At 44.8% G+C, this 27,241-nt stretch overlaps 1 protein-coding gene across 14 annotated transcripts in view; it reads left to right on the top strand.

Moving 5' to 3' along the window:
• The window catches only part of TRRAP (transformation/transcription domain associated protein), a 134,829-nt gene that overhangs the window by 82,761 nt on the left and 24,827 nt on the right, over positions 1 to 27,241 (top strand). For all 14 annotated transcript variants that reach the window (XM_066343904.1, XM_066343905.1, XM_066343901.1 and 11 more), the window contains 19 exons: positions 548 to 754; positions 1,548 to 1,706; positions 1,799 to 1,933; positions 3,175 to 3,285; positions 4,595 to 4,741; positions 7,508 to 7,721; positions 9,144 to 9,269; positions 11,198 to 11,344; positions 11,955 to 12,154; positions 12,563 to 12,684; positions 13,206 to 13,419; positions 16,662 to 16,841; positions 18,874 to 19,020; positions 20,618 to 20,737; positions 21,226 to 21,513; positions 21,663 to 21,800; positions 22,436 to 22,548; positions 22,992 to 23,127; positions 26,237 to 26,428. In XM_066343904.1, the coding sequence (XP_066200001.1) occupies positions 548 to 754; positions 1,548 to 1,706; positions 1,799 to 1,933; positions 3,175 to 3,285; positions 4,595 to 4,741; positions 7,508 to 7,721; positions 9,144 to 9,269; positions 11,198 to 11,344; positions 11,955 to 12,154; positions 12,563 to 12,684; positions 13,206 to 13,419; positions 16,662 to 16,841; positions 18,874 to 19,020; positions 20,618 to 20,737; positions 21,226 to 21,513; positions 21,663 to 21,800; positions 22,436 to 22,548; positions 22,992 to 23,127; positions 26,237 to 26,428 (3,096 nt within the window). The remainder of the gene's footprint in view (positions 1 to 547; positions 755 to 1,547; positions 1,707 to 1,798; positions 1,934 to 3,174; positions 3,286 to 4,594; positions 4,742 to 7,507; positions 7,722 to 9,143; positions 9,270 to 11,197; positions 11,345 to 11,954; positions 12,155 to 12,562; positions 12,685 to 13,205; positions 13,420 to 16,661; positions 16,842 to 18,873; positions 19,021 to 20,617; positions 20,738 to 21,225; positions 21,514 to 21,662; positions 21,801 to 22,435; positions 22,549 to 22,991; positions 23,128 to 26,236; positions 26,429 to 27,241) is intronic.

Raw genomic sequence — 27,241 nt, 5'->3', positions numbered from 1 at the left:
GTCAAAACTCCCATCCATTACCTTTTCCTCATCTGTGTCTGATGACGAATCACTGTCTTCAACTGTGCAAAAAACAATCTTGAAAAAGCAGGAAATGCAAGTAAAAAAATTACACCCACCACTATATAAGGTGCACCCAGTTTTGAGACTCCAAATTTTTCGAAAAAATGTGTGTCTTATACATGGGAAAATATAAATACTAAAATGAATGTAGTCATTAAGGAAAATTTAAAGAGAAAGCAACTATGTTGTTTCCCAATAAGAGAGTCCTGAGGAATTTTTTTTTAATGTTCTATTGATTTTAGAGAGGAAGGGAGGGAGCTGGAGAGAGACGGGAACATCTGTTCCTGTATCTGCCCTGGCCAGGACCCACCTGGCAACCTCTGTGCTTCGGGACAATGCACTAACCAACCAAGCTATCTGGCCAGGACGAGGAATTTTGTAAAAATTGTTTTGCAAAAGTATGCTTTGGTTCTAAGAGATTGTTTTTAATTTGTTTTTAAAGCCTTCATTCTCATCTTAGGTTAAGACTTTCTGTCCTCTTTAGGTTTTTCACAGTCTCCTCAAGGCTCATGCGATGGAAGCACGAGCCATCGTCAGGCAAGCGATGGCCATTTTGACTCCGGCAGTGCCAGCTAGAATGGAGGATGGGCACCAGATGCTAACCCACTGGACCAGGAAGATCATTGTGGAGGAGGGGCACACGGTTCCACAGCTGGTTCATATTTTGCATTTGATAGTGCAGCATTTTAAGGTACAAAGTGTGATGCATTTTCAAGCGTTTACTTTAGACTTGTCTATTTTTCAGTTTCTGCAATAATAGGGTGTTTATTCATCTTTCAGTAAAGGTATTTCAGGTCCATTGGTGTGTTTGTATGTCTTTATCAACATGGAAATTGCGAGAATGTCAAGTGTATTCTTTCTGTCTAGACTACATTTTTCTTAAAAGTACTCAGTTAACAGTAAATACGGATGAATTGTTACCTCATTTTGGTCACTTGGCTTAAACAGTTCTTTTTGCTGGATCTCCTCTCTAGAGCCAAATTGAACAAAGGTAAATAGTGTAATATGTAAGCATTTCTTGTAGATTTTGAGTAGAGGTAGAAGGAATTAGTGGTAGCGAGTGTAATGCTCTTTTATAGACAGCCCTTTTCGAATCGAGGATTTGCTTCTGGGCACAACAAAACTATCATGTTAGCAAGTGGTGAGTTTATTACCACTAGTAAGTTAGCAAGTACCACAAGTCTAGTTAGCAAACTAGACTTGTTTGCCTAAAGAGAATTAATGTTTCAACATTTTTGTAAAGATGGTATTAAAATATTAGGAATACACTATTGTATTGGAACTCAGCCTGGGACCAGGGAGGTTGTACACCCATAAGATAATGAGAGTTTTCTTACTAAATTTATGGTTCAGAATTCTTGAGCAGGAAGTTAGCTTATGTGAGTATTTTGGGGGCAGAAGCAGGTTGTGTATGTGTATATATGTGCGTGTATCCTGGGGTCATAATGCACTGTCCCTGGTGTGACACAAGCTCGTGTCCACAGGTGTATTACCCAGTACGGCACCACTTGGTACAGCACATGGTCAGTGCCATGCAGAGGTTGGGCTTCACACCCAGCGTCACCATTGAGCAGAGAAGGCTGGCTGTGGACCTGTCGGAAGTTGTCATCAAGTGGGAACTGCAAAGGATCAAGGACCAGCAGGTAGAGATGTTGGCCCTCTTGTTTTATCCCTAATTGTATTCCTTATCCTTCTCTGTAGAAATCAGTAAAATCAAATGTGTTTGTTTTTTAAGCCGGATTCAGATGTGGACGCCAATTCCAGTGGAGAAGGAGTCAATTCTGTCTCATCTTCCATTAAAAGAGGCCTGTCGGTGGATTCTGCCCAGGAAGTGAAACGCTTTAGGACAGCCACGGGAGCAATCAGTGCAGTAAGAGCGTGTGCACATGCGATGTGCGCTTCTTCCTACAGGCTCCGCCCTCCTTGTGGGGATTTGTTCACTTCACAAACTCTGAACGTGGGTTAAGTGCCCAGTGCGGCACCAGAAAGACGGCGGGGAAAGGCCGCGCTGGACAGAGACATCCGGGGGCGTGCTGCTCACCAAGGTGCTCTCCCAAGTTACCAAACACATTTTCCTTTGTGCCACTTAACACCAGTACAGTGCTGATGGTAATAGTTAATGACTTGCTGAAAGGCATCAGACAAACCCTTTGAGGCAAGAAAATTGCTTGAGAACGTGCACCCATGTTGTATTCCTTTTTAAAAAAGCCTGTCCTGTTTTATTTGAAGGGCAGCTGGGTGCAAGAGAGCCCTGGGGGGGTGCTCGTTGGCTCTTCCAACCCTCTGTACCTGCGGAGGATGTACCTCCTGCATTCACCCTGCGCTCACACAGGGAACCTGTTTCTTTCCTTCTCTCCACACGTCTGGGCAAGAGCAAGTCCTGCAGCCCAGCACCACACCCACCCGCCTCCCTCAGCCCTGTGTTGTGGTGCCAGCAGGTGCCTGTTGCCTCTCCCTGGGCTTGCTGGCACTGCCTTTACTTCCTCTCACTCTGTCCACATTGCTCTCTTCATTGTACCTTTCAAAAGCAGAGAGCTGGAAAACTTTTTTTTCCCTAAATTTAAGCCAGGGAAGCTGGGTGAAGGGTCCATGGAGCCTCTGTCCTATCTTTACAACTTCTTGTGAATATTATAGCCATTTCAAATAAAAACTTAAAAGAACGAAGACAGACTGGCTTTTCCCTGAGCAGGCCTCCCTGTTTGGTCTCCAGTGCCTGTGTGACCTGCCCCTGATGGCTGTCATGCCATGCTCTTGCTCGCGCTGCTCCAGCCACATGGGCCTCTCATCTCAGACATGCCCTGGTCTGTGCTCACCTAGGACTGCGCTGCTGCCCTTGCTGCTCGCCAGCATGGTCCTCTCTTCCTGGCTGGGTTTTCCTCAGTCTGAGAGCTGCCTTGATAGCATCCTTTCAGTTCCTGGGCCATGCTCCTTCCAATCTTGAGCATGTGACCAGTTATTTTCTTTGTGGCTGCTTTACTACCTGTCTTGTGGACACCATGCCTGCCTTTGGTGACCCCAGTGCCCAGAATGTTATCTGCCCTGTTAGCAGGCTTCGCGAGTCAGTGCCACACACTGGAATGCATTGTTGAGAAGGCTCTTCTTGCTCTGTAGGTGTTTGGGAGGAGCCAGTCGCTGCCGGGAGCAGACTCCCTCCTCACCAAACCCATTGATAAGCAGCACACGGACACCGTGGTGAACTTCCTCATCCGAGTGGCTTGTCAGGTACGGGTTCTGAGTTCCTCATGTTAGACTACTAGGTGAACTCGAAACTGGTATCATACAGTTTACTCAAAAAAGAAATAGCCAAACCAGTGTCTGACAGCTAGTTCTATCACTTCCATACTGAATTTCATGACATTCTAATAATTCTGAAATTGGCTTTATCTTATAGTTTCATATAATTTTTAAGAAATATTTTTTTCCTTTTAGCTGTGATAATGTAGTGGTGTATCTCATAATTAATGGAATCGTGGTATTGGTAAAACTTGGAGATTCAGTGATCTTAGGCAAATTGTTTAACTTTCAAGTTTCATAGCTCATAAAATAGTTGGTATGGTCCCACACAACATTGAGCAGTTACAGCGCTTTTACAGATTTGGAGATTCAGTGATCTTAGGCAAATTGTTTAACTTTCAAGTTTCATAGCTCATAAAATAGTTGGTATGGTCCCACACAACATTGAGCAGTTACTGCGCTTTTACAGATTGTGTTCATTTACCATTCATGTGAATATACTTTTTCATGGAGTTACTGGGATTCTATTTCTGAAACTTTTCATTTTTATATTTCAAAAATACCTTGTAAATGAAGTTTTTCCTAAGTGGTTTTTTTAAAATTTGGGAATCTTAAGTTTTTATACAAAATAGTGTGTCTTGCAATACTGTTGAGGCTTTCCAAGTACTGAAAAGAACATACCAAACCAGTGATTTTCAACGTTTTTCATTTTATGGCACATACAAACTACTAAAATTCTGTGGCACACCAAAAATTATATTTTTTGCCTGACAAAAAAAAAAAAAATAGATATAATTTTGATTTATTCACACCAATGACTGTTGTGTCGGCTGTTGTCATTTTATTTTATATGAAATTCTAACGGAAAAGGGGCCAGGGCCCCTGACTAAATAGGCAGGTATTGCATGCTTTACAAACTCTTGCAACGCAGCAGTGGACAGTCACTTTGCTAAACTACTCAGCCACAGCCACCACTGTCTTACCTATGCAGTGTGCCAGGCACAGCCTAGGCAGTCCAGAGGGCAGGAACTTAGACCTTGCCCTCAAGGTGACTGATGCTAATCAACCAATCACACAAATGATTGCAAATCACCACTGACCACTGCAAGGGAGCGGGAGGGCCACGCAGGGAGGGTCCCTTAGGCAGAGAGGGGCTGAGTTGAGTCAGATGGGAGGGGGTGTGAGGTGGAGAGCTGGATGCAAGCGTGTGTATGGGGCATGGGCAAGAAGAGTGTTACAGGAATGACTGTACACAAGTACGCAGTGAAATGTGGGCTTGAACTGAGTGAATTTCCAGGTTAATGACAACACCAACACTGCTGGGTCTCCTGGGGAGGTGCTGTCTCGCCGGTGTGTGACCCTCCTGAAGACTGCCCTGCGACCTGACATGTGGTCCAAGTCCGAGCTCAAACTGCAGTGGTTTGACAAGCTGCTGATGAGCGTGGTAGGTGTGGGGTTCTGTTGTTGTTGTCTGGGTTTGGGGCTGGATTGGGCTACCAAAATCTGAATCTTCTGTTCATCTGGCCAGCTGTGGCCCCTTCCACTTTTTTCTTTAGGCTGCTGTTGACCTTAAAAATAAAATAGTCAGTTATTTTACCAGCAAAACGGAAATAACAGAGGAACTGCAAGTTATAGCAAAAACCATAGGGCAAGTCCAGCAAGCTGTGTAGAGGAAGGTGGGAGGGGTTATTTTGAACAAAGGTGTGTTGGAGGAATGGAGGAAATGGAGAGCTCAGGATGGTGCTAGTTTCTTGTTGGCTAAGTTGCTGGGCAAGGAAGGAACTTCCTGTTGAAGTAATAAGGTAATGAGTGTGTGTTGTTGGTCTTTAATTGACCACTTCCTGTTGGGGGTCAATAATTGACAGAATGACCAAGGGCTCCCCATTCTGGCCTTTTAAAATGAGCTTTTGTTTTATTAATCTTCACTTTGCTAATGAGGGAATTTCACTTCCTGAAAAGGGCTTTCAAATCTCAGCTCTCACCTCCAGCACCAAGGATACTTAGTTTTGAAAACATAATAGTCCTTTTGCGTTTCAAAATCTCGTTTTTTAAATTAACATGTTGACTGGCTTGAAATAAACATTTTTTTAGTTGATTTATGCAACAGCCTTTAAAGTAAACTTGAATTTATAAAGCAGGTGGACATAGAATTTGTTATGGAGCACTGTGTAGTCAGGTAACAAAGAAATAGACCCTAATGCTGATTATTTGGTGGCGGCTTCTTGTTTTTTTTTTTTTTTTTTTAATTTTTCCATTGATCAGAGAGAGAGAGGAAGGGATAGAGAAGCAGCATCAACTCGTCATTTCACTTAGTTGTGCACTCACTGATTCCTTATTTTATGTGCCCTGATTGGGGATTGAACCCATGGCCTCGGAGTACTAGGACGAAAATCTGTCTGTGAAACTACACGGCCAGGACCGATTTTTTTTAAATTTTTAATAAAAACCTCAATCTTGTCATTTTCTGGGGATTGCAAACCTAATATAAGTATTTCCTATTTTCCATTGCAAAGATTGTTGTTTAGGTTTTTTTTTTTTTGTTTTGTTTTTGTATTTTTCTGAAATGAGAAGTGGGGAGGCAGAGAGACAAAATCCCGCATGCGCCCAACCGGGATCCACCCGGCATGCCCACCAGGGAGGGACAATGCTCTGCCCCTCTGGGCCGTTGCTCTGTTGCAATCAGAGCCATTCTAGCGCCTGAGGCGGAGGCCATGGAGCCATCCTTGGTGCCCAGGCCAACTTTGCTCCAATGGAGCTTTGGCTGTGGGAGGGGAAGAGAGAAACAGAGAAAGGAGAGGGGGAAGGGTGGAGAAGCAGATGAGCGCTTTCTCCTGTGTGCCCTGGCCAGGAATCGAACCCAGGACATCCACACGCCGGGCCGATGCTCTATCGCTGAGCCAACCGGCCAGGGCCTGTTGTTTAGGTTTTAAAAGGTTGCAGAGGTAACCTGTGAAAACAGGTTCCTCATAGGTCTGCAAGTCTCCAGCTCATATTTTTGTTTTGTTTTGTTTTGTTTTTTAAAGTATTTTATTCATTGATTTTTAGAGAGAGAGGAGTGAGAGAGAGAGGAGGGGGGAGGAGCAGGAAGCATTAACTCCCATATGTGCCTTGACCAGGCAAGCCCAAGGTTTCGAACTGGCGACCCAGGTCGACGCTTTATCCCGCTGCGCCACCACAGGTCAGGCTCCAGCTCATGTTTTGATTACAGCCTGATGGATAACCTCTGGATTGTCTGCAGATTTCTTTCCTTTTCTTCTCTTTGGCCAAATTTCTCTCCTGTCACATACAGTCACAGTTAAATCTAGCTCAGCCATAGTGGACAGCCTCTGCCAGTAAATAGGCTAACATTTTTATAACACACTGTGCTGTGTTCACAGTGACTGTGTACCTGTTCCCCATAGTCGGTAAGATTTTACCTCAGAACCCCGTGCACACACATACGTTGTATAAACCATAAAACAAAGAGTTTCATGAAGCAATACTTACCTTTACTATAGTCCATGGACTCTGTTTCCAATTTGTTGTTTTTTAAATTCTGGCATCATCTATTAGATTGGTTTTAACCTTGATCAGATTGCTCGGTGGGCTGGAGCATTACCCAGCATGGAGTTCGTGGGTTTGATTCCCCAGTTAGGGCACATACAGGAACAGCTTGATGTACCTATCTCTCTGCCTCTCTCTCAAAAAAAGAAGGTTGGTTTCATGATAATGAGTTTTAAAGATACTTCCTTTGGGATGCATATATATTTTTAAATTTTATTTATTGATTTTGGAGAGAGAGAAAGGAGTGGGCATCAAATTGTAGTTACTTGCTTCTCATATGTGCCCTGACAGGGGCAACCCAAGGCTTCAAACCGGTGACCTCAGTGCTCCAGGGTGACACCTTGTCCACTCAGGCTGGAGGAATGTTTGTATTCTAACTGAAAAGGTAGACGGAGACCAGATTTTAGTGATTTTCAAAATTGTAACATTTAATATTGGATATTTTTTATGAGTTTTCAAAAGTTTCATTGAATATTTAAAGCAGATTTATTAAAAGAAACATGACATCCTACTGTATTAATAAAATGTGGTCACATGTTTTTATATATATCATGTGTTCATTGTTTAGTGGTTTTTTACTTCATTTCTAACTACTTAGTAGCACATAGTTTTAAATTTTGGTTGACTGTTCATTTCATCTGTGTGTGACCTGTGTTCTCCATTCCAGGAGCAGCCCAACCAAGTTAACTATGGAAATATTTGCACAGGATTGGAAGTGCTGAGTTTCCTGCTAACTGTTCTTCAGTCTCCAGCCATCCTCAGTAGCTTCAAGCCCTTGCAGCGTGGAATTGCTGCCTGCATGACATGTGGGAACACCAAAGTCTTACGAGCAGTCCACAGCCTCTTATCGCGGCTGATGAGCATTTTTCCCACGGAGCCAAGTGCGTGGCCTTTCCCATGGTGCCTTTCTCTCTGAGTGGGTTGGGGGTGCAGAGCTTGTTATTGGAGAAGAATGCTTTTGTGACTTTTTAAGAAGTGGGCTCGCACCTGACCAGGCGGTGGCGCAGTGGATAAAGCGTCGGACTGGGATGCAGAGGACCCAGGTTCGAGACCCCGAGGTCGCCAGCTTGAGCACAGGCTCATCTGGTTTGAGCAAAGCTCACCATCTTGGACCCAAGGTCACTGGCTCGAGCAAGGGGTTACTCAGTCTGCTGAAGCCCCGCAGTCAAGGCACATATGAGAAAGCAGTCAATGAACAACTAAGGTGTCACAACGAAAAACTGATGATTGATGCTTCTCATCTCTTTTCGTTCCTGTCTGTCTGTCCCTGTCTATCCCTCTCTCTGACTCTCTCTCTGTCCCTGTAAAAGAAAAAAAAGAAGTGGGCTCACCCTTCAGCTACGATATGGAGCATTTTATAATCTCCCTTTTCTTTATACTTTCAACCTTTTCACAAAAATTTGACATAGAACTTAACAGCAGTAGTCATTACATCCTGTTTCTGTCTGCTTTGGAAGTACAGTCAGCTGAGCATTACTGCTTCAGGTGTCAGAGGGGAGTTAGTGAAAAGGTTTGTCAGATGTTAAATGGTCAACAAATACCCTAAGTGCAATTATTATTTTTAAGATTTTTATTGATTTTAGAGAGAAAGGGGTGTGGGAATGGGAAACATCAACTTGTAGGTAGTTGCTTTTTTGTGTGTGTGTGACAGAGACAGACAGAGGGACAGATAGGGACAGACAGGAAGGGAGAGAGGTGAGAAGCATCAGTTCTTCATTGGCGATTCCTTAGTTGTTGATTGATTGCTTTCTCATACGTGCCTTGACCAGGGGGCTACAGCAGACCAAGTGATCCCTTGCTCGAGCCAGTGACCTAGGGCTCAAGCCAGCGACCATGGGGTCATGTTTAGGATCCCACACTCAAGGTAGCAACCCCGTGCTCAAGCTGGTGAGCCTGTGCTCAAGCCGGTGACCTTGGGGTTTTGAACTTGGGTCTTCTGTGTCCCAGTTTGATGCTCTATACACTGTGTCACCGCCTGGTCAGGCAGTTATTTGCTTATATGTGCTTGACTGGGCAAACCCGAGCCTTTGAATTGGTGACCTCAGCATTCCAGGTCGATACCTGTCCACTGAGCCACCACAGGTCAGGCTGTAAGTGTATTTAGAGGGAGTTGAGGTGAGATACAAGGTTGTTAATTACCTTCATAAAATAGAAACCCTGCCAGGAGATGAGCACCAGTGGGGAGGAAGTGCTTATGCCAGTTGCCACAGGTGAAGTAAAGCTCAGCCCCGTAGTGTGGGGAACCTCAGCGTCTCAGGGCCTGAGAATCCAAACTATAGAGCCCAGTCTCGTTTTTGTTTCAGGCACTTCCAGTGTGGCTTCCAAGTACGAAGAGCTGGAATGCCTCTACGCAGCTGTTGGGAAGGTCATCTATGAAGGACTCACCAACTATGAGAAGGCCACCAATGCGAACCCTTCCCAGCTTTTCGGTGAGTGTGGGCCTGACTTGGTTTTTCCAGCGTTGGTTCCATCTGGCATAGTTCTGTCCCTGTTCCCTGGACGAGCTCTTCTTAGAAGGGAAAGGCTCCGGCTGTCCGGGGGGAACTTTGAGCCAATGTGTTGTTGATGGTGTCTGTGTGTGGCCTGGTACACTCAAAGCCATGGGGCCCTGTGGTCTTTGAGGCAAGTAGCTCCTACCCCACACAACACCAGTGCTTCCCAGTTTTTTCCGCCGCCTCCTCAGATGCAGGATTTTATTGTGAGAGCTGCCCCGTGGTGCATGAGTCCTGACCCTGTTTTATACTGAGCACAGAGATGCAGCTGATAGAGGGCACAGGCGTGCAGCTCACTGCTTGTCACGGCCTGCTTACCTGTCAGCCAGCCGCTCACAGCCAAGCACTTGTTCCCGTCCATGTGGGGAGCCTCTGGCTGCCCTGGTGAAATGGTGGTTGGTTTCTTGGGTACTCAGGCACCTGGGCGGCTCTTGCCTCAGATGCACAGAAGGCAAGTGAGTAGATACTCACTCTGCTTTTTGCTAAACTCACATGTGTGAGTAGGATTAGATCTTGGATTAGCAACTCTGAAAAAGTGTTTCTCCCTTACTACATATTCATTGTGTAAAACTTTGAAAATACAGATAAAGGAGAGCTAAATAAAAGTTAGCTGTCAGCTTCTGCTCATTCAGCATTTTAGAGTGTGTATCATTTTTCTATATATACATGTAGAAATATGTGTACAGGAAGACCCAACACTTGGGTCTGCATTTGTAAATGGGAAACATTTTTTAATGAGTTTCTTGCTTTCCAAACTTCTCTTCCCACTTGCTATATGAACTTCAAGAGTCAGATAAATTTAGCTAAAATAGTATCCCCTGCCAGTTAGGCTTGCTCTCTCTATTCTGGAATGAGGTAGATTTGGATAGTGAGGAATGCTTTTGTGCCTTCTTAAAAAGTGGGATTGATCATATAGAAGTAGATCCTGCTTTGCACCCTGGCTCCCATTGCAGTGTAGTGTGAACATCTTATTCTCCAGAGGACTCTTTTGAGAAAAGCAGCCACTGTTGGCCCTGCCTTCTTCCTTTGGGGGGGGGCGGGTGACAGCAGTCCAGGGGCAGTCTTGGGATGAGTGGATGTATTGAGTTGGGCACCTGATGGATCCAGGGCTTCGTTACTGATGGCCGCTTAGTACAGGTGAGCACAGCAGCCAGGAGCAGCAGCACGTGTTCCAGTATTCGTCATCCTTATCCTTCAGGGTCATGGCTTGCCTGTTATAAAATCAGATTGGTCATAAGTTTACTACTATACTGAGAGCCAGCATTTTAACAAATCAAGCCTGAAATTTTCCAAATCTGAGATGATTGCACCTGTAAATGGCAAATAAATACCCTTTCGTTTACCTATGATGTGAGCCATGCATACAAAATTTCCTGTGTATGTGAGGGTCAGGATGTTTATAAAAATACCAGTTATGAAAGATGCAATTTTTTCATGTTCTGATGAGTTACACAGTTTTCACAATGAGGTGCAAATTGAATTCTAAAACATTTGTCATGCCCAGATAGTCAAGATAAAAAAAAGTGTTTCTCTTTCCCAAATATATCATGGACAAAAACTATGGTGATTTGCTATGCGCAACCTGAAGACAAACTGAGAATTGGGGGAATGGCGTCTCTGCTGGAGCACAGAGCTCAGTTCTTGTGCCTGAGGGTGGCGCTCGTGAGTCAGCAGTGAGCTTTTAGATGCTTCAGAATGGAGTCTGTGCAGTGAAAGCTCATCATGCTGACGTTTGGGATTAATCCACACTTTCATTGGCAACAGAATATGTTTGTATAGCACATTTTAAAATAGCACATTTTTGTCAATTTCTCAATTTTTAGAAACTTTTCTTAAAAAAATGACTGGCAATTTCTGCCTTTTAGGGACCCTTATGATCCTTAAGTCTGCCTGCAGCAACAACCCGAGCTACATAGACAGGCTGATCTCGGTCTTCATGCGCTCCCTGCAGAAGATGGTCCGAGAGCACCTCAGTCCTCAGGCCGCCTCGGGCGGCACGGAAGCGACCTCAGGTGACAAATTGGACCTGGTCCCCAACACCTAAACATTGCTGGCTTTGTGACTGAATTCTAAAGGGAACACTAATGCCTGTTTATATGCAATTCATTTATCAGCTGTTCTTACCAAAGAGTTTCTAAGTGATTTAAAACCAAAATGAGACTTCTTTTTAAAATGAATTGCTTTTAAAATTTATGAATGTGAAAATGAAATTTTTTAACGATTGGACGTTTATGTGGAACATGCACCATTAAATAAGTTATTTAACAATTTTTCTGTAAAACAGATTGCTTACTCATTTGTTAGGTCTGACAAACAAGTTGCAGGTTACAGACCTGAGGAGTCAGTGAGGAATCTGGGTGATGTGTTGTGAGGGGGTAGGCACAGCTGCTCAGTGCACCTTGGCACACAGGTGCCGTGGGTGTTACTTCAGGACTGGCTACCATAGGACTGCCTGCACTGGTTCCAGCAGCTCCATCATCTCCTCTCCATGGCGAGCTTCCTGCAGGGCTACCCTTGCAAGGTGGTGAAATAGTAAGAAAGCTGCTACGTAGTGCAGAGTGGTTGCCTGTTGATGTACATTTGCAGAATTGGCTGAGGTGTGGTCTTTGTCCACGCGAGCAGGAACCAGTGAGCTGGTGATGCTGAGCCTGGAGCTGGTGAAAACACGCCTGGCTGTGATGAGCATGGAGATGAGGAAGAACTTCATCCAGGCCATCCTGACCTCCCTCATTGAAAAGTCACCCGATGCCAAAATTCTCCGGGCTGTGGTTAAAATTGTGGAAGAATGGGTTAAAAATAATTCCCCAATGGCAGCCAATCAGGTGAGCTAGGAGAGGGGCTGCACGACCCAGGTGACCTTCCTTTGTACGTAAGAGAAAGTTCAGGTCTTACTTTCTTGGCTCCTCTGGAAATTCCCTGTCAGGCAGGCACTCTTTCTCTTCAATTTACATTCACAGTATCTTCTAAGTGGGTTTTTCTCACTGTGCTTGAAAGATTTTAAATAGAAACGACATCATTGGTCACTCATCTTAATGTGGTTTTACTTCAAATGTTAAATGAATTTTTAAGTCCTTAATCATGGTGAAGGTAAGCCAAGAAAAAATGATGAGGGACTATTATTTAACATCATGAGATGCAAAATTGTGGTAGAGCAGACGGTTGAAGTACTTTTGGACATGTCTTCTCTTAGGAAGAAGAAATTGACCTTTTGTTTTAAAAATTTTATACAGACACCTACACTCAGGGAGAAGTCCATTTTGCTTGTGAAAATGATGACCTACATAGAAAAGCGTTTTCCAGAAGACCTTGAATTAAATGCACAGTTCTTAGACCTTGTTAACTATGTCTACAGGTAATTACAGCAGTTATCAGGTATTGCATGCATCAGTCCATAAATGTGTTCTCTGACCAACCAATGTTGCATGACTTTTTGTTACACCCCAGTTTTTTCCTGGTTTTCTTTTTTTTGTTTTTAAGATTTTATTTATTGATTTTTTTAGAGAGAGGAGAGAGAAGGGGGGAGGAGCGGAAAGCATCAACTCCCATATATGTCTTGACCAGGCAAGGCCAGGGTTTCGAACCGGCGACCTCAGCACTCTAGGTCGACAAGTTATCCACTGCGCCCCCACAGGCCAGGGTGTTATACCCCAGTTTATACATTCATTTAAATGCTAAGTGGAGTAACGTATTTTGGCTTCATTACTGAATGTTCTTGCACAGATGCTGCATTGGCTTGTGATGATCTATGACATACTGTGGTTTTCATAAAGGCATTTCAGGAAGTTGGTACCCATTTGTTTGTGCTTATTTGCTTAGAGAGGGTCCACCTTTGGGTGTGGCTCTTTCATCTTGGTACTGTTCCTTTGATTACAGGGATGAGACGCTGTCTGGCAGTGAGCTGACTGCAAAACTTGAGCCCGCCTTCCTCTCTGGGCTGCGTTGTGCCCAGCCACTCATCAGGGCCAAGTTTTTCGAGGTGTTTGACAACTCTATGAAACGACGTGTCTACGAGCGTCTGCTTTATGTGACCTGCTCCCAGAATTGGGAAGCAATGGGAAGCCACTTTTGGATTAAGCAGTGCATTGAGGTAGGACGAGCTCAGCTTACCATCTGCGGCTGGGGACCGACACCAGGAGTTGGTCACCTCTAATCTCTAGAAGGAAGGAGAAAGACTTAAAACCATGCTTTTATTTAAAGCTTTTTTGAGGTGGTCTAAAGTGTTTTCATTAGAGGGTTGAATAATATTCATTAGTTTGTAGCTATAGATTCATTTTTCCTCAAGTAAAAAAATTGTAGCCCTGGCCAGTTGGCTTAATAGTAGAGCGTTGGCCCAGCCTCTGGAAGTCCTGGGTTCGATTCCCAGTCAGGGCACAGAGGAGAAGCGTCCATCTGCTTCTTCACCCTTCCCCTTCTCCTTCCTCTCTATCTCTCTCTTCCCCTCCCGCAGCCAAGGCTCCATTGGAGCAAAGTTGGCCCAGGCGCTATGGATGACTCCATGGCCTCCACCTCAGGTGCTGGAATGGCTCTAGTTGCAATGGAGCAATGCCCTAGATGGGAAGTGCATCACCTCTAGTGGGCATATGGGGTAGATCCCAGTTGGGCGCATGCGGGCGTCTGTCTCTCTGCCTCCCTGCTTCTCCAGAAAAGTACAAAAAGAAAAGGAAAAGAAAAATTTTAAGTTCTGTGTTCTAGAAGATTGGATGTGCTATAACTATCAGCTATCCTAATTTTTTTTTAAGTGAGAGGAGGAGAGAGACAGAGACTCCTGCATGCACCCTGACTGGGATCCACCTGGGCAACCCCATCTGGGACTAATGCTTGAATCAACTGAGCTATTTTTAGCACCTGTGTCTGACGCACTTGGACCAACTAAACTATCCTCAGCACCTAGGGCCAATGCTTGAACCATTTGAGCCACTGGCTGCAGGAGCTGAAGAGGTAGAGAAGGGAGAGAGGGAAGGGGAGAGAAGCAGATGGTTACTTTTCTTGCATGCTCTGACCAGAGATTGAACCCAGGACATTTATATGCCAATGCTCTATCCACTGAGCCAACTGGCCAGGGCCAGCTCTCCTAATTCTTAAAGCAGGACAGTAGGGCATCTAGGCCAGGCTGTGGGCTCTGACCCTCAGTGTAGGTGTCAGGATGCCAGGGGATAAGGCCTATGTAAACAGACCATTTCAGTGGATGGTTAAGTCAGATGTTTTTGGATGTTTCTAACTAGATTGTAGTGAAACTTCCGTTTCCTTGTTTCTTTGGCTTACTCAGTAATTTATGCAGCAGGCAACCTAGGTTTCCTTAGCACCTGCTATGATGTAAGTGATCCTGATCTCTTACCCAGAATGAATGGAAGTAGGTTATCAAATTACCTATGTTAATGAGACATGGTTTTGAAATTCTTTTGAGGGGAACAAAGGGAATTGTGGCACTGGGTTTCAGTGAGAGCTTAACTAACATATTTCTGTTTCTGCTACGTTTATGGTTTCTTAGTGCTGAGTACAACAATGTTTTGAATTTTGCTAATGACAACAGAGTAGGCAAAATTCCCCACTGTAGCCATCATTCATTCAAGAGACCTAGTGATTGCTATTACTAGGTGCTAGGTCCTGGTCAGGGACGCAGATACAGAGATGGAGCCATTTCCTGCAGCAGGTGCATAGGAATCGGTAGAGGACAAGGCAGGCTGCAGGGCTCTCGGCCCTGGACCCTCCATTCCCTCTTCCTCCATCCTGTGTAGCTGCTCTGTCTCCAGGTGTTACCTGTTCAGAACCACTCGCTTCTCTCCCTTCCCCTTCCTACCTCTGTTTTGTGGTACTTGTGGTACCATCATCGCTCAAAAGGATGGCGGGGACAGTATTCTCAGTGTTCACTCCCTCCCTTGCCCTGCCACGTTTTTTTTTTTTTTTCTTTTTTCTGAAGCTGGAAACGGGGAGAGACAGTCAGACAGACTCCCGCATGCGCCCGACCGGGATCCACCCGGCACGCCCACCAGGGGCGAGGCTCTGCCCACCAGGGGGGCGATGCTCTGCCCATCCTGGGCGTCACCATATTGCGACCAGAGCCACTGTAGCGCCTGAGGCAGAGGCCACAGAGCCATGCCCAGCGCCCGGGCCATCTTTTGCTCCAATGGAGCCTTGGCTGCGGGAGGGGACGAGAGAGACAGAGAGGAAAGCGCGGCGGAGGGGTGGAGAAGCAAATGGGCGCTTCTCCTGTGTGCCCTGGCCGGGAATCGAACCCGGGTCCTCCGCACGCTAGGCCGACGCTCTACCGCTGAGCCAACCGGCCAGGGCTGCCACGTTTTTTTATTGGTGTAAAATTGTTCTTGAACAAAGCAGATGGTGTCACTCCTGCCATTGTACTCGGCACAAAGTCTAGCCTCTAGGGCACGGTCCTGCTGGCCCCTGTATGACCAGTTCCTTGCCACTCTCTGTAGCCATCTGTTCTTCCCTGCCTCCCTCAGTAGCCTCCAGCCTAGCTGGCCTTCCGTGTTCTCAGACATGCCACATGTTGACACCCGCACTGAAGCGGGCATCCTCATCACTGTCCATCTGCTGTTCCTTGCTGCTCTCATGACTGTGTGTTTCTTTATGTGTTGATGTTGATCTTGTCCTTCCCTCTGACACTTCATGAGGTAGGGGTCCCATCTCTGTGAAGTTGACAGATGACTCTCACAGAGCCCTAATGCGTGCCCAGTAAATATTTGCTGAAAGAATATTTGCAAGAGTGGCTTGACTGGGGATGGTGGGAGCAGAGGCTGGGTGGGAAAGCATGTTGGGGTATGAGGAATAGTCACGGACGTGCAGGTGGGGAGTGTTCCACCATGGGGATCATGAGGCTTGCCTTGTCCCCTGACTGGGAGCCATTGGAGGGTGTGGCAAAGGCACACTGTGTGGAAGGTGGGTTTGAGAGGAGTATGTCAACATGAGTTAGGGAGTTATGTCCAGGCAGGAGGTGACAGCTACTTGGATATTTAGGGGGTAAAATTGGCAGGACTTGGTGATGTGATGTGAGTGATGAGGCAGGAGGAAAAAATAAGTGGAGGAAGCAAAGGACCCTTGTTAACCTGTCTGGGAGATGACTCTGAGAGAGCAGGAGGGAAGCCCGTCTAGTCAGGGAGAAATGCTGAGCTGAGTTGAGCTTTTGCTTAGACACAGTCAGCATCCTGAGTGAGGGTCGTGTAAGAGGCTTGGACTTGCCGTCTATGCTGGGGAAATAGCAGAGCCTTCAGCATGTGTATGCCTGTCGGGATGACCAGGTGCTAACTATGGTTCCACACCCCCCCCAATGCCAGGTATGTGCTAGGTTTTTATTTTTGTCCACAAACCCTCTAGCTGCTTTTGGCTGTGTGTGAGAAGAGCACTCCCATTGGTACCAGCTGCCAAGGAGCTATGCTCCCATCCATCACCAACGTCATCAACCTGGCCGACAGCCATGATCGAGCGGCCTTCGCCATGGTTACGCATGTCAAACAGGAGCCTCGGGAGCGAGAGAACAGCGAGTCCAAAGAAGAGGTAATATCTGGATGGCGAGCCACCTCCTCTTCACTGCAGACTGTCCATTTCTCCAATTTCATAGCAGCCTTCGATTTTTTTTTTTTTTAGGGCGAGAGCAGCATATTAAAATTCATCGCTACTTATAAGTTCTGAATGTGGTACCTACATTCAATTAGATTTTAAAAACTAAGGTATAATTGACATACAACATTATATTGCTTTCAGGTATACACTATAATGATTTGACATTTTTACATATTGTGAAATGATCACCACAATAAATCTAGTTAACACCGTCACCTGACATAGTTTTCTTTCTTGTGATGAGATCTTTGAAGAACTACTCTTCAGAGACTTTCAGATATACAGTGTTATTAACTGTAGTCACTAATGCTGTATACTCTATCCCCAAGACTCGCTGGAACTTTGTACTTTGACCCCCTTTACCCGTCTCACCCAAACGCCTAACTCTGGCTACTACTAGTCTGCTCTGACTTAACTACACTAGTGTCATGCCCTTGGGCCTGTTTTCAAAAATGGGAAGATTTTATTCTTTTTTTATGACTGAACAATATTCTATTGTGTGTAGACACACATTTTCTTTATCTGTTGATCTGTTCATGGACACTTAAGTTTATTTATAGTCAATTAGATTTTTTAAAGTTAGAATTGACAGCATCTCACGTTGCCTACCATTCAGTGTTGACATAGATCACATTGTCGTGAGCCAGTACTGCTTAGTACGGAGTACTTCCCTTTTTGGTAAGTTTTCCCTCCAAGGGGAAAGTAGCCATGTTGTATTATAAAGCACTGCTCTGGGGAGTGTCGCTGCCCTGATGGAACCGCTGCCTTAGCTTTCCCACCAGCAGCCCCCGCTGCCTACCTCCTACCTCTCCTCCTGGTCCTGGCAGGTTCAGCTGTGGGGTCAAGAACTGGCCAGCAAGACTGCTGCCATAGTCTGATGCACTCCATGAGGGAGTGGCCAACACCACTCCAGACATAGATTTTTCTTCTTTTCTGTAAGTTTTTTTTTTAATTGATTTCCAGAGGGAGGAGGCAGGGTAGAGCGAGAAGTATCAACTCATAGTTGCTTCACTTCCGTTGTTCGTTGATTGCTTGTCATATGTTTCTTGACTGGGCAAGCCCAGAGTTTCGGACCAATGACCTCAGTGTCTAGTTTGAGCAAAATCCAGGTCAGTGCTCTACCCTCTGTGCTACCACAGGCCAGGCCAGACATAAATCTTTGAACTGTGTTTGCTTTAGGTTGTTGGCTCTTGGAAGCTCTGTCTCTGGAGTGTTGGGTTTTAGATGGCAGGGACCCAGCCTTGAAGGACGAGGCCCCCTTTTTCTTCTAAAAAGGATAGTTTGTTCCCTCTCCTATATGTGAGATAGCTACTTGTTTTATTTAAAAATGTGACTTTAAAGTTTTCTTTGTTATGTTGCTAAACACTAGATCATTTTGGTGATGTGACCTTTTTTTTTCTATAATCTTTCTCTGTGAAGTAAATTGCCAACTTTGAAGTGACTTTTGCATTTTCAAGGACATACAACAAATGATTTGTAACTTGACTTGGAGGCTGATTTGATGGTTACATTTTGACTCTGACCTCCCTGAAGCTTCAGACAGAAATCAGAGATGAAGTTGTATGAAACACTGTGCCATCAGGGTTCCGTGTGGGCCAGCACTGCTCCTAGTCTGAGTGAGCATGTCAGCTGGGTGGTGGCAGTGCGTTTTGAGGAATGATAGGCTATATATACTTCTAATTATCTTAAATGGTATTACTGTTTCTTACTTTATTTTGCTTTCTGTAATCCAAATATGAAAGCAAAATGGTGTCATCTAAAGAAAAAGGTCTGGAAAAATAAAGGTCTGGTCTAGTTAATCTGGTTGTTGTTTAGTTTAGAATTTAAGATTATTTTATTAATTATAAACTTCCAGAAATTAAAGTTTTGCTTGCCAAAAATATAACAAGAAGTTTCAAAGAGTTATGTTTGTTGGATTTTAAGTATTTGATTTTTTTGGTTTTGTCTTATTTGTATTTGTTTTTAGGATGTGGAGATAGATATTGAACTAGCTCCTGGCGATCAGACCAGCACACCCAAAACCAAAGAGCTTTCTGAAAAGGACATTGGAAATCAGCTGCATATGTTAACCAACAGACACGACAAGTTCCTTGATACTCTCCGGGAAGTGAAGGTCTGTGAAGATTTGGAGGGGGCGTTGTTGCTTTTCCCCTCTGAATATTTTGAATACTAAGGATTATTCCATAGCAGTGTAAAATTTTCTTTTACAAGTTACGCTTGCTTTCTTTCCTTTCTCAGTGGAAACCATTATATATTGCTCACAAAAATTAGGGGATATTTCAAAACGAAGATGAAGTGATAAAATATCCCCTAATTTTTGTGAGCAATGTAGTTCTGTGAGACTCTGTAGTGGATGTTTTATGTAAAGATTCGAGAAAGAAATTTCAGTCTTAAGGGAGGAAATGAGAAAAAGAGGTTAAGTCCCCATTTTTTTTTTTCTTGAAAGGAATGGTAAAATTGTTTTACTAAATATATATGATGAGACATTGGTGGATTATTTTTCAAGTACAATAAAAAGGACAAAATGAGAATGTGTGGTGAATTAAGTCCATTTTTGGGAGAAGGGACCTCCAATGTGTCTATTTAAAATCTGTGTGGATGTTTGGCTTCCACAAACTTTCAGATTAGTTATAGGTGTGATCATGTTTTAAGTAATGACTCAAAGAATCACTATGGCTCCTTATCCCAAGTTACTTTTAGAGAGTGGTCCAGAAAAATGGGTGATTCTGTTCATGCCAGGAGTGAGGCGGGCCCCGTGGGCTTCAACTACAAACTTGGCTGTTGATAAATGGCAGCTAATTCAGATTTTCAAAAACAATAAACTGTGGACAAAATTAAACGCACCTGTGGATTTGACAGTGCTTTGGGCCTCAGATTCCAGCCCGTTTTAGTCCCATTCTAGTCACTTTTTAAAAATTTTTTTTTGTGCCAGAGACAGAAGGAGGGACAGATAGGGACAAACAGGAAGGGAGAGAGCTGAGAAGCATCAATTCTTCATTGTGGCTTCTTAGTTGTTGATTGATTGCTTTCTCATTTGTGCCTTGACTGGGGGGCTACAGCAGGTGGAGTGACCCCTCGCTCGAGTCAGCGACCTTGGGCTCAAGCTGGTGAGCTTTGCTCAAACCAGATGAGCCTACACTCAAGCTGGCGACCTCAGGGTTTCGAACCTGGGTCCTCTGCGTCCCAGTCTGACACTCTAGCCACTGCGCCACCACCTGGTCAGGCCCATTCTAGTCACTCTTGCATATCTTGTCTGCTGTCAGTTGCAGAGACTACACTTTTATGGCTCCTGGTTTGTTCTTCAAATTATATTGACAAAGAACTCATATGCATGTGCTTTTTGTATTTCTTTTTTTACATTTTCAGTGGCCTTTGCTTAATGGTACCTGTGTACCTGTCGTATGTACTGTCAGCATTGCATATTTGGAAATGCCCTTAAAGTTGAAAAACAGAGGCGTGTCACTGCTGAGCACTTTAACCCACGCCTGTGCTTGGCTGCTAAGCCCAGCATGGGTTGGTCTCTGGTGCTCAGAATATGTGTTTTCACTCTGACATGATACTTGCGCAGATCTTTGGAAGTTTGAAAGTGAAGGAGCCTCTGGTGAAGTGTGGGCCAGTAGTGCCTCCTGAGCGTGGACATGAGAGGCAGCTGTGTGGCCGGGTGCGTAGCCCCAGCCTATGCTCGGCCACACCATCTTTTCTCTCTGTAGACTGGGGCCCTGCTCAGTGCCTTCGTCCAGCTGTGTCACATTTCCACAACGCTGGCAGAGAAGACCTGGGTTCAGCTTTTTCCCAGATTGTGGAAAATTCTGTCTGACAGACAGCAGCATGTGAGTATGTTTTTAAAATTCTGTTTTGGAAAATGTAGTTTTAGCTTTTGATGAATATTTATGGCAGAATAATCTTTTTCTTTTTTCTTTTTCTTTTTTTTTTTGAGAGAGAGAGAGACAGGGAGGGAGAGAGGGTGAACATCATCAACTCATAGTTGCTTGCATTTCAGTTGTGCATTGATTGCGTCTCCTATGTACTGTGATCAGGGCTGTGCCAGTACTCCCTTGCTCAAGCCAACAACCTTGGGCTTTTCATGCCAGTGATCTTTGGGCTCAAGCTGGCGAGCTTTGGGATTGTGTGGATGAGATTCCCTGCTCAAGCCAACAACTCCATGCTCAGAGCCAGCAATCTTGGTTTCAAGGGATGAGGAACCTATTTACTATTTTCTAAGAGTGAATTATCAAAAATATTCATAGATGCTGTGTGAGGGAGTAAGGACATGTTGATTTCGAACGAAGACCTGAATTGACACCATCTTTGGTTTCAGGCTCTCGCTGGGGAGATCAGTCCATTCCTGTGCAGTGGCAGTCACCAGGTGCAGCGGGACTGCCAGCCCAGTGCACTCAACTGCTTCGTGGAAGCCATGTCCCAGTGTGTCCCCCCTATTCCCATCAGACCCTGCGTTCTAAAGTATTTGGGGAAAACACACAACCTTTGGTTCCGCTCCACATTAATGCTAGAGCATCAGGCTTTTGAAAAAGGTCTGAGTCTGCAGATTAAACCGAAGCAAACAACGGAATTTTATGAGCAGGAGAGCATAACTCCACCTCAGCAGGTGAGCCCCCTCATTAATTGCATCTTCCCTGGTAGTGCCATCATGGTCCAGTAAACATCTCCCAAGTGATTTTAAATTCTAGCACAGTGAAGTTGCTTTATTGAAAAAGAATTTTCATGAACACTAGAAACCACAATCTGTGTTCTCAGGAGATACTGGATTCCCTCGCAGAACTTTACTCTTTGTTACAAGAGGAAGACATGTGGGCTGGTTTATGGCAGAAGCGTTGCAAGTATTCGGAGACAGCAACTGCGATTGCTTACGAGCAGCATGGATTCTTTGAGCAGGTAGCCACTGTCCAATGAAATGGGAGGGTTGCATGGCTATGTCATATAGTTACAACATTACTGTATGAGAAGTGTTCTGTTTTACTTGAAGCATCTGCCCCCACGTGAAGGCCCTTTGAAGATTCAGGTTAAGAGAAACATACATGATGAGAACGTTTTAAAGGCTCGGTCTTAAACCCTTTACCATTAGAGCTAATGTGGATGGTTTTTATCTGCGTTCATTGGTCCTATTGGAAATGGAAGGTGATGGCATTTGGTGTTTAAAATTTAATCTGGATGCTTGTTATTTCAGTGTAACGTGGTGGGCCATGGTCACAGTAGCTTCTCAGCCCTATTTAGGACACTGAGCCACAGAAACTTTGGAAGCACAGGCTGTGACCTCAGCTCATCACCAAAGGTCAGAGTGGTTCATGCTGAGGCCAGGCTGCTTCCCCTCCTTATTGTGGGTGGGCAACAGCGCCCCTGCCTGGTTGCTCCCTCTCTCCTGCGCTGTGTGAATAGGGGATCCAGGGCAGGTGATCGTAGAGAAGAGTGTGGGGCACTCTAGGTCTGTGATTCAACTTGCCCTAAATCACTGAGCAATATCTCTGGGAAGTGTGCTAAACAGCAATTTGCAAGCATTATTAACTTTTTAGGCACAAGAGTCCTATGAGAAGGCAATGGATAAAGCCAAAAAAGAACATGAGAGGAGTAACGCATCCCCTGCCATCTTCCCAGAGTACCAACTCTGGGAAGACCACTGGATTCGGTAAGCTGCACGGGGTGTGCCTGCGCGTGTCACAGCTCATGACAACTCTGAGGTGTTCTCACAGTGAGTGTGTTAATGGAGAACTTTGCTACTTCCTTTGAGGCTCCATAGAGTAAAGAACAAACAAAAATCTGTTAACAGTTTTAAAGTCTTGAGTGAGTAAAGATGTCTGTTGTAGAAACAGTGATCCCTGCCTCTCCTCTGTTCTGGTGCTTTGAGCTCTCTGCTGTGTAGTGGGCAGTTCTTGGGGCTCCAGGGAGCAGTTCCTTCCAGAGGGCAGGGGAGCTTGCAGTGAATCAAGCCCAGCACCCCACCGAAGCCCACCCTTGCCTGGGAGAAAGAATGGGGTTTTTTTCTGTGGAATGGAAACAAATGACTGTCCCTGTGCTTTCTGAATCTGTTGGCATGTTGGTTACGAGCTTACCAGTTCCCTGGTCTTCCAGGTGCTCTAAGGAATTGAATCAGTGGGAAGCCTTGACGGAGTACGGCCAGTCCAAAGGCCACATAAACCCTTACCTGGTCCTGGAGTGTGCTTGGCGGGTGTCTAACTGGACAGCCATGAAGGAGGCGTTGGTGCAGGTGAGACTCTCTCCCACCTTCTGCGGACTCATCCACTCTCAGGTCATATTCCCACAGCTGCATGGGGGCCTTTTGCCAAAGCTGTGACTCTGGATAGCTCTTTGGAAGCAAGAATAATTTTTAGTTATCTCTGACATCTTTCCTGAATTTGAGTTGTTACAAATTAAGTATTAGTTTATTCAATTATAATAATATGCATTAGGTGTGGAGACATTGGATTCTATGAACAAACAAAGGAATAGGACCAGGAGAAATTTGGAAGAACAGAGTCGGTTTTATTGGTGGATGTGATTTGCAGAAGCTGCGAGAAGTGAGTACAGCAAAGGGGACTGGTGCCACCTGAAGGCCTGGCCAATGAGCTGCTGTCAGTGGGTCTGGTGCAGGCAACAGTGTCTTATGCAAAGCACGTTTTGTGTGTGGAAGTGGTGGTGGTGCAGTGGTGGTGGTGCAGTGTCAGTGAGGTTGGGTCGTTAGCTGGGTTGAGTTCCACATTTAAAAAAATGAGATTTGGTGCAAGATGGCAGAGTGGGCACACAAATGCAGTTTCCTTTCTCCCACTGGGAACCTTCTCTGGGGTGCCAGGAGCAATTGGCAGTACGGTCCTGTGTGTCATCTGACCCCACAGCACGTTGTCGTTATGGCTTGATTACTGCTTCGGCTGCAGCTGTTCTCATCACTCTTTATTTTTTCCTTCCCCTGTCCCTGGCCTGCAGCTTCTTTCCAGTGTTAGGCCCTTCTGTGTGGCGTCATTATGCACAAGGTTTAGGGGAAAGAAAGGCTGTCCTCCTGTTCCCACCACCACTTGCCCCAGTGCAGTTTACTGACAGTCACACCAGTGATTTTCTTTTCTCAATGTGGAGGCTGCAAAAGCACACTGAGATCAGAGGCCCTTTCTCTGAAATGGTGAGCCTAACTGCAGCACTCACTTCATTATAGCGTTCTTTTAACAAAATGCAAAAGACTAAAGAACTAAAATCGTCACAAACTTAACCACAGAGCAGTTATAGAGCCTGAATCTTGACTTTCAGATTGGGACCTGGGAAATTGCTCATCTGCTACAGGGAGTTTGTGTTACTCTGAGAAATAACTGGTCATGGTATGAATATATATACCTGGTAGAATGCATTTGCAATTGATTATTTCTTTCTTCTGATAAACGTACTGCCGAATAAGTGATTATAGCTCGCTTTAACCTTTTAAAATCTCCTTTCCTGGGTCTCACTTAGCTGGATATGTGCAGGGTCATTCCGTCGATAGGTCTGACAAATGAATTTTTTTTTCACAAAGTCTTAATTATTTTCCTAAGATTGTAAGGCGCTTACTAAGAAAAGGTCAAAGTATACAAACATTCTGAGTAGTCTTTACTAACAAATTGATTTCAAATGGCCTTTATAGAACTAAGTTTACTTGACCGTATTTAAAAGAAAATCAAAATACTTTTTTAATCCTGTGCATTATGATTATAGGGCTCTTTGCAATAGTTCGTTTCTTGGTATGTTTTAACGGATGGGCTAATTTTTTTCCAATGAGGAAAAATGAGAGAGGTCTTTGCTCTTAGTGTTACAGAGGGCAGGTGTTACAGTTGACAAAAGTCTGTTGGATAGTGCTTAAGTCCAGAAAATGTGAGACTGGTGAAATTTTAGAGGGTCTTATTGGAAAGCAGACATGTTCATGAGTTTTTCTCCGTGAATTTCTTCTTTATTGGATTATTGATATCAAAGAGGAGTCAAGATTGTGAATGTTCTTTTGAAAGCGTAAGATGTCAAAACGAGCCAACATGTAAAATGCAAGCTGGCATTATTACCATTGTACTTACACAGTTTGGGCAGGTAGCATTAAGGCACTAAAGTGTTTGTAATTTTTATTGTTACTTCCCAAAGGTGCTTCATAGTGAATGCTTATTGATCTTGTTATAGCAAATCCTATGCAATTATTTCAACAGAGATATCCTTTTATCTTGTTATATACAAAGACATTATTTTTTTAAAACTATATGATTTTTTGTCATTTAACGGCTTATGAGAGATTGATAACATGCGATGAGTTCTAATGCTTTCCCTAGAAGGTGGTGAGCAATTGCACGGGCTCTCGTGACATGGAGCCTTCACCACTGTGGCTGGGTGTGCGGAGCAGGGTTCGGGTGCGGCTCCATGCTCAGTGGACTCCATGGTAGAACTGGTCGGTAATGAAGTATGGCTTTTAAAGGGCACTGAAATGTATGAATATTCATTCACATTCTTATTAACCTGGATCATTGCCTTCTTCCTTGTATAATATGGAACAAGTTAGATTCACTTTCCCAGAGAAAAACTGAATTGGAAGCAATTCATAATTTTACTGATATTTATCAGAGTGGACATGAATATATATTTAATACTTTAAAACTTTGCTGGCTGACTTGTAGCCAAATGCTGGTTGTTAATCTGGTCTGTCCCAGCAGTATTGATCAGTGTGCCCCTTTTTGGAGCTACAGTGCCTTCGAGCAAGGAGCCTGTGGCATGCCTTCAAAGCGAGAGCGATGGGCCACTGACAGGTATCTAGCAAAGGAGAGCAGTCAGGAAAAGCAGTCTAAATGGATGACTTCTCCAAAGAAAATACATGTCAGTTTATAGTTTAATTCCTGCTTATTTGCATAATTGACTACAAAAAAAACTTGATTTTCTTTTTCAGTTCTTTTTTTTTGTTTGTATTTTTCTGAAGTTGGAAATGGGGAGGCAGTCAGTCAGACTCCCGCATGTGCCCGACCGGGATCTACCCGGCATGCCCACCAGGGGGCGATGCTCTGCCCATCTGGGGCGTCGCTCTGTTGCAACCAGAGCCATTCTAACACCTGAGGCAGAGGCCATAGAGCCATCCTCAGTGCCCGGGCCAACTTTGCTCCAGTGGAGCCTTGGCTGCGGGAGGGGAAGAGAGAGACAGAGAGGAAGGAGAGGGGGAGGAGTGGAGAAGCAGATGGGCACTTCTCCTGTGTGCCCTGGCTGGGAATCAAACCCGGGACTCCTGCACGCCAGGCCGACGCTCTACCGCTGAGCCAGCAGGCCAGGGCCAGTTCTTTCTATGAAGAGGAGGACTACTCATAGCTTCTTATGTAATGTTCTTTTACTCCCAGGTGGAAGTAAGCTGTCCCAAGGAGATGGCCTGGAAGGTCAACATGTACCGTGGATACCTGGCTATCTGCCACCCTGAGGAGCAACAGCTCAGCTTCATTGAGCGCCTGGTGGAAATGGCCAGCAGCTTGGCCATTCGCGAGTGGCGGCGGCTGCCTCATGTGGTGTCCCATGTACACACACCTCTGCTGCAGGTTGGTTTGGCACACTAGTGTGAGTAGGCTCGAGGGCCTATCAAGGCAGAGGACCTCTTGTTCAGGGGAAGGTCTGTACACTGAGCTGGGTGGCATAGAGAAAACTCTTTCCACCTTTCCTTTCCCATCTAAGTCATCCTCAGGGGAGGAAGGCCAGAGTGAAAATGTACAGGCCTGAAATACTGCTTCTCATTTTTGGAACTCACAAGGGATATGACAGAAGATATCCTAGTAGTGATTTTGATGGCTTGTGTTTTTGCTTTAGGAATTTTCTTTAGTGTCACCATCAGTGTGATATCATTGTTCATTTCCTAAAGGTCTTTCATCCTCTGACACTAGCAAGGCTGCTGGTTATATAAACTGGCCTTGGCTTCTTCCTTTGTGTCATCTTGACCGGTTCTGGCGATGTGCTCCAGCTGCACCAGCCACCCTTCGGTTGCTTGTCTCTCTCCCCACATCCCCTTGCACGTGCTGTCCTCTCCACAGAACACACTTTTTCTCACTCCCTAGCCCCTCTGTGCATGTGCACATGCACACACACGTGCAGTGCAGGCTGAGCAGCAACCAGTGCTGAGGGAAACTAGGCTAATAGTGTAACCATAATGCAGAATGGTCATCCGCCTTTTTTTTTTTAAGACTAGTTTTAAGACTAAACTGGTATTTTGATTTTTATCACAGTATTATTGCTTATTGATGTACTTAGATTTTCCTGTCTTCTGCAAATTGAACTAGAAGCTCATTGAAATAACTAATTGCTAATTTTGTTTTGATAGTTTTTCTTTTTGTAGCTACCTTTTGCTTTTTCTCAAGGTA

This window comes from Saccopteryx leptura, chromosome 6 (assembly GCF_036850995.1).
Source record: "Saccopteryx leptura isolate mSacLep1 chromosome 6, mSacLep1_pri_phased_curated, whole genome shotgun sequence".
Classification (NCBI taxonomy): Eukaryota; Metazoa; Chordata; class Mammalia; order Chiroptera; family Emballonuridae; genus Saccopteryx; species Saccopteryx leptura.
The sequence above is the reverse complement of the archived record's forward strand: the minus strand, read 5'-3'. Positions and strand labels throughout refer to the sequence as shown.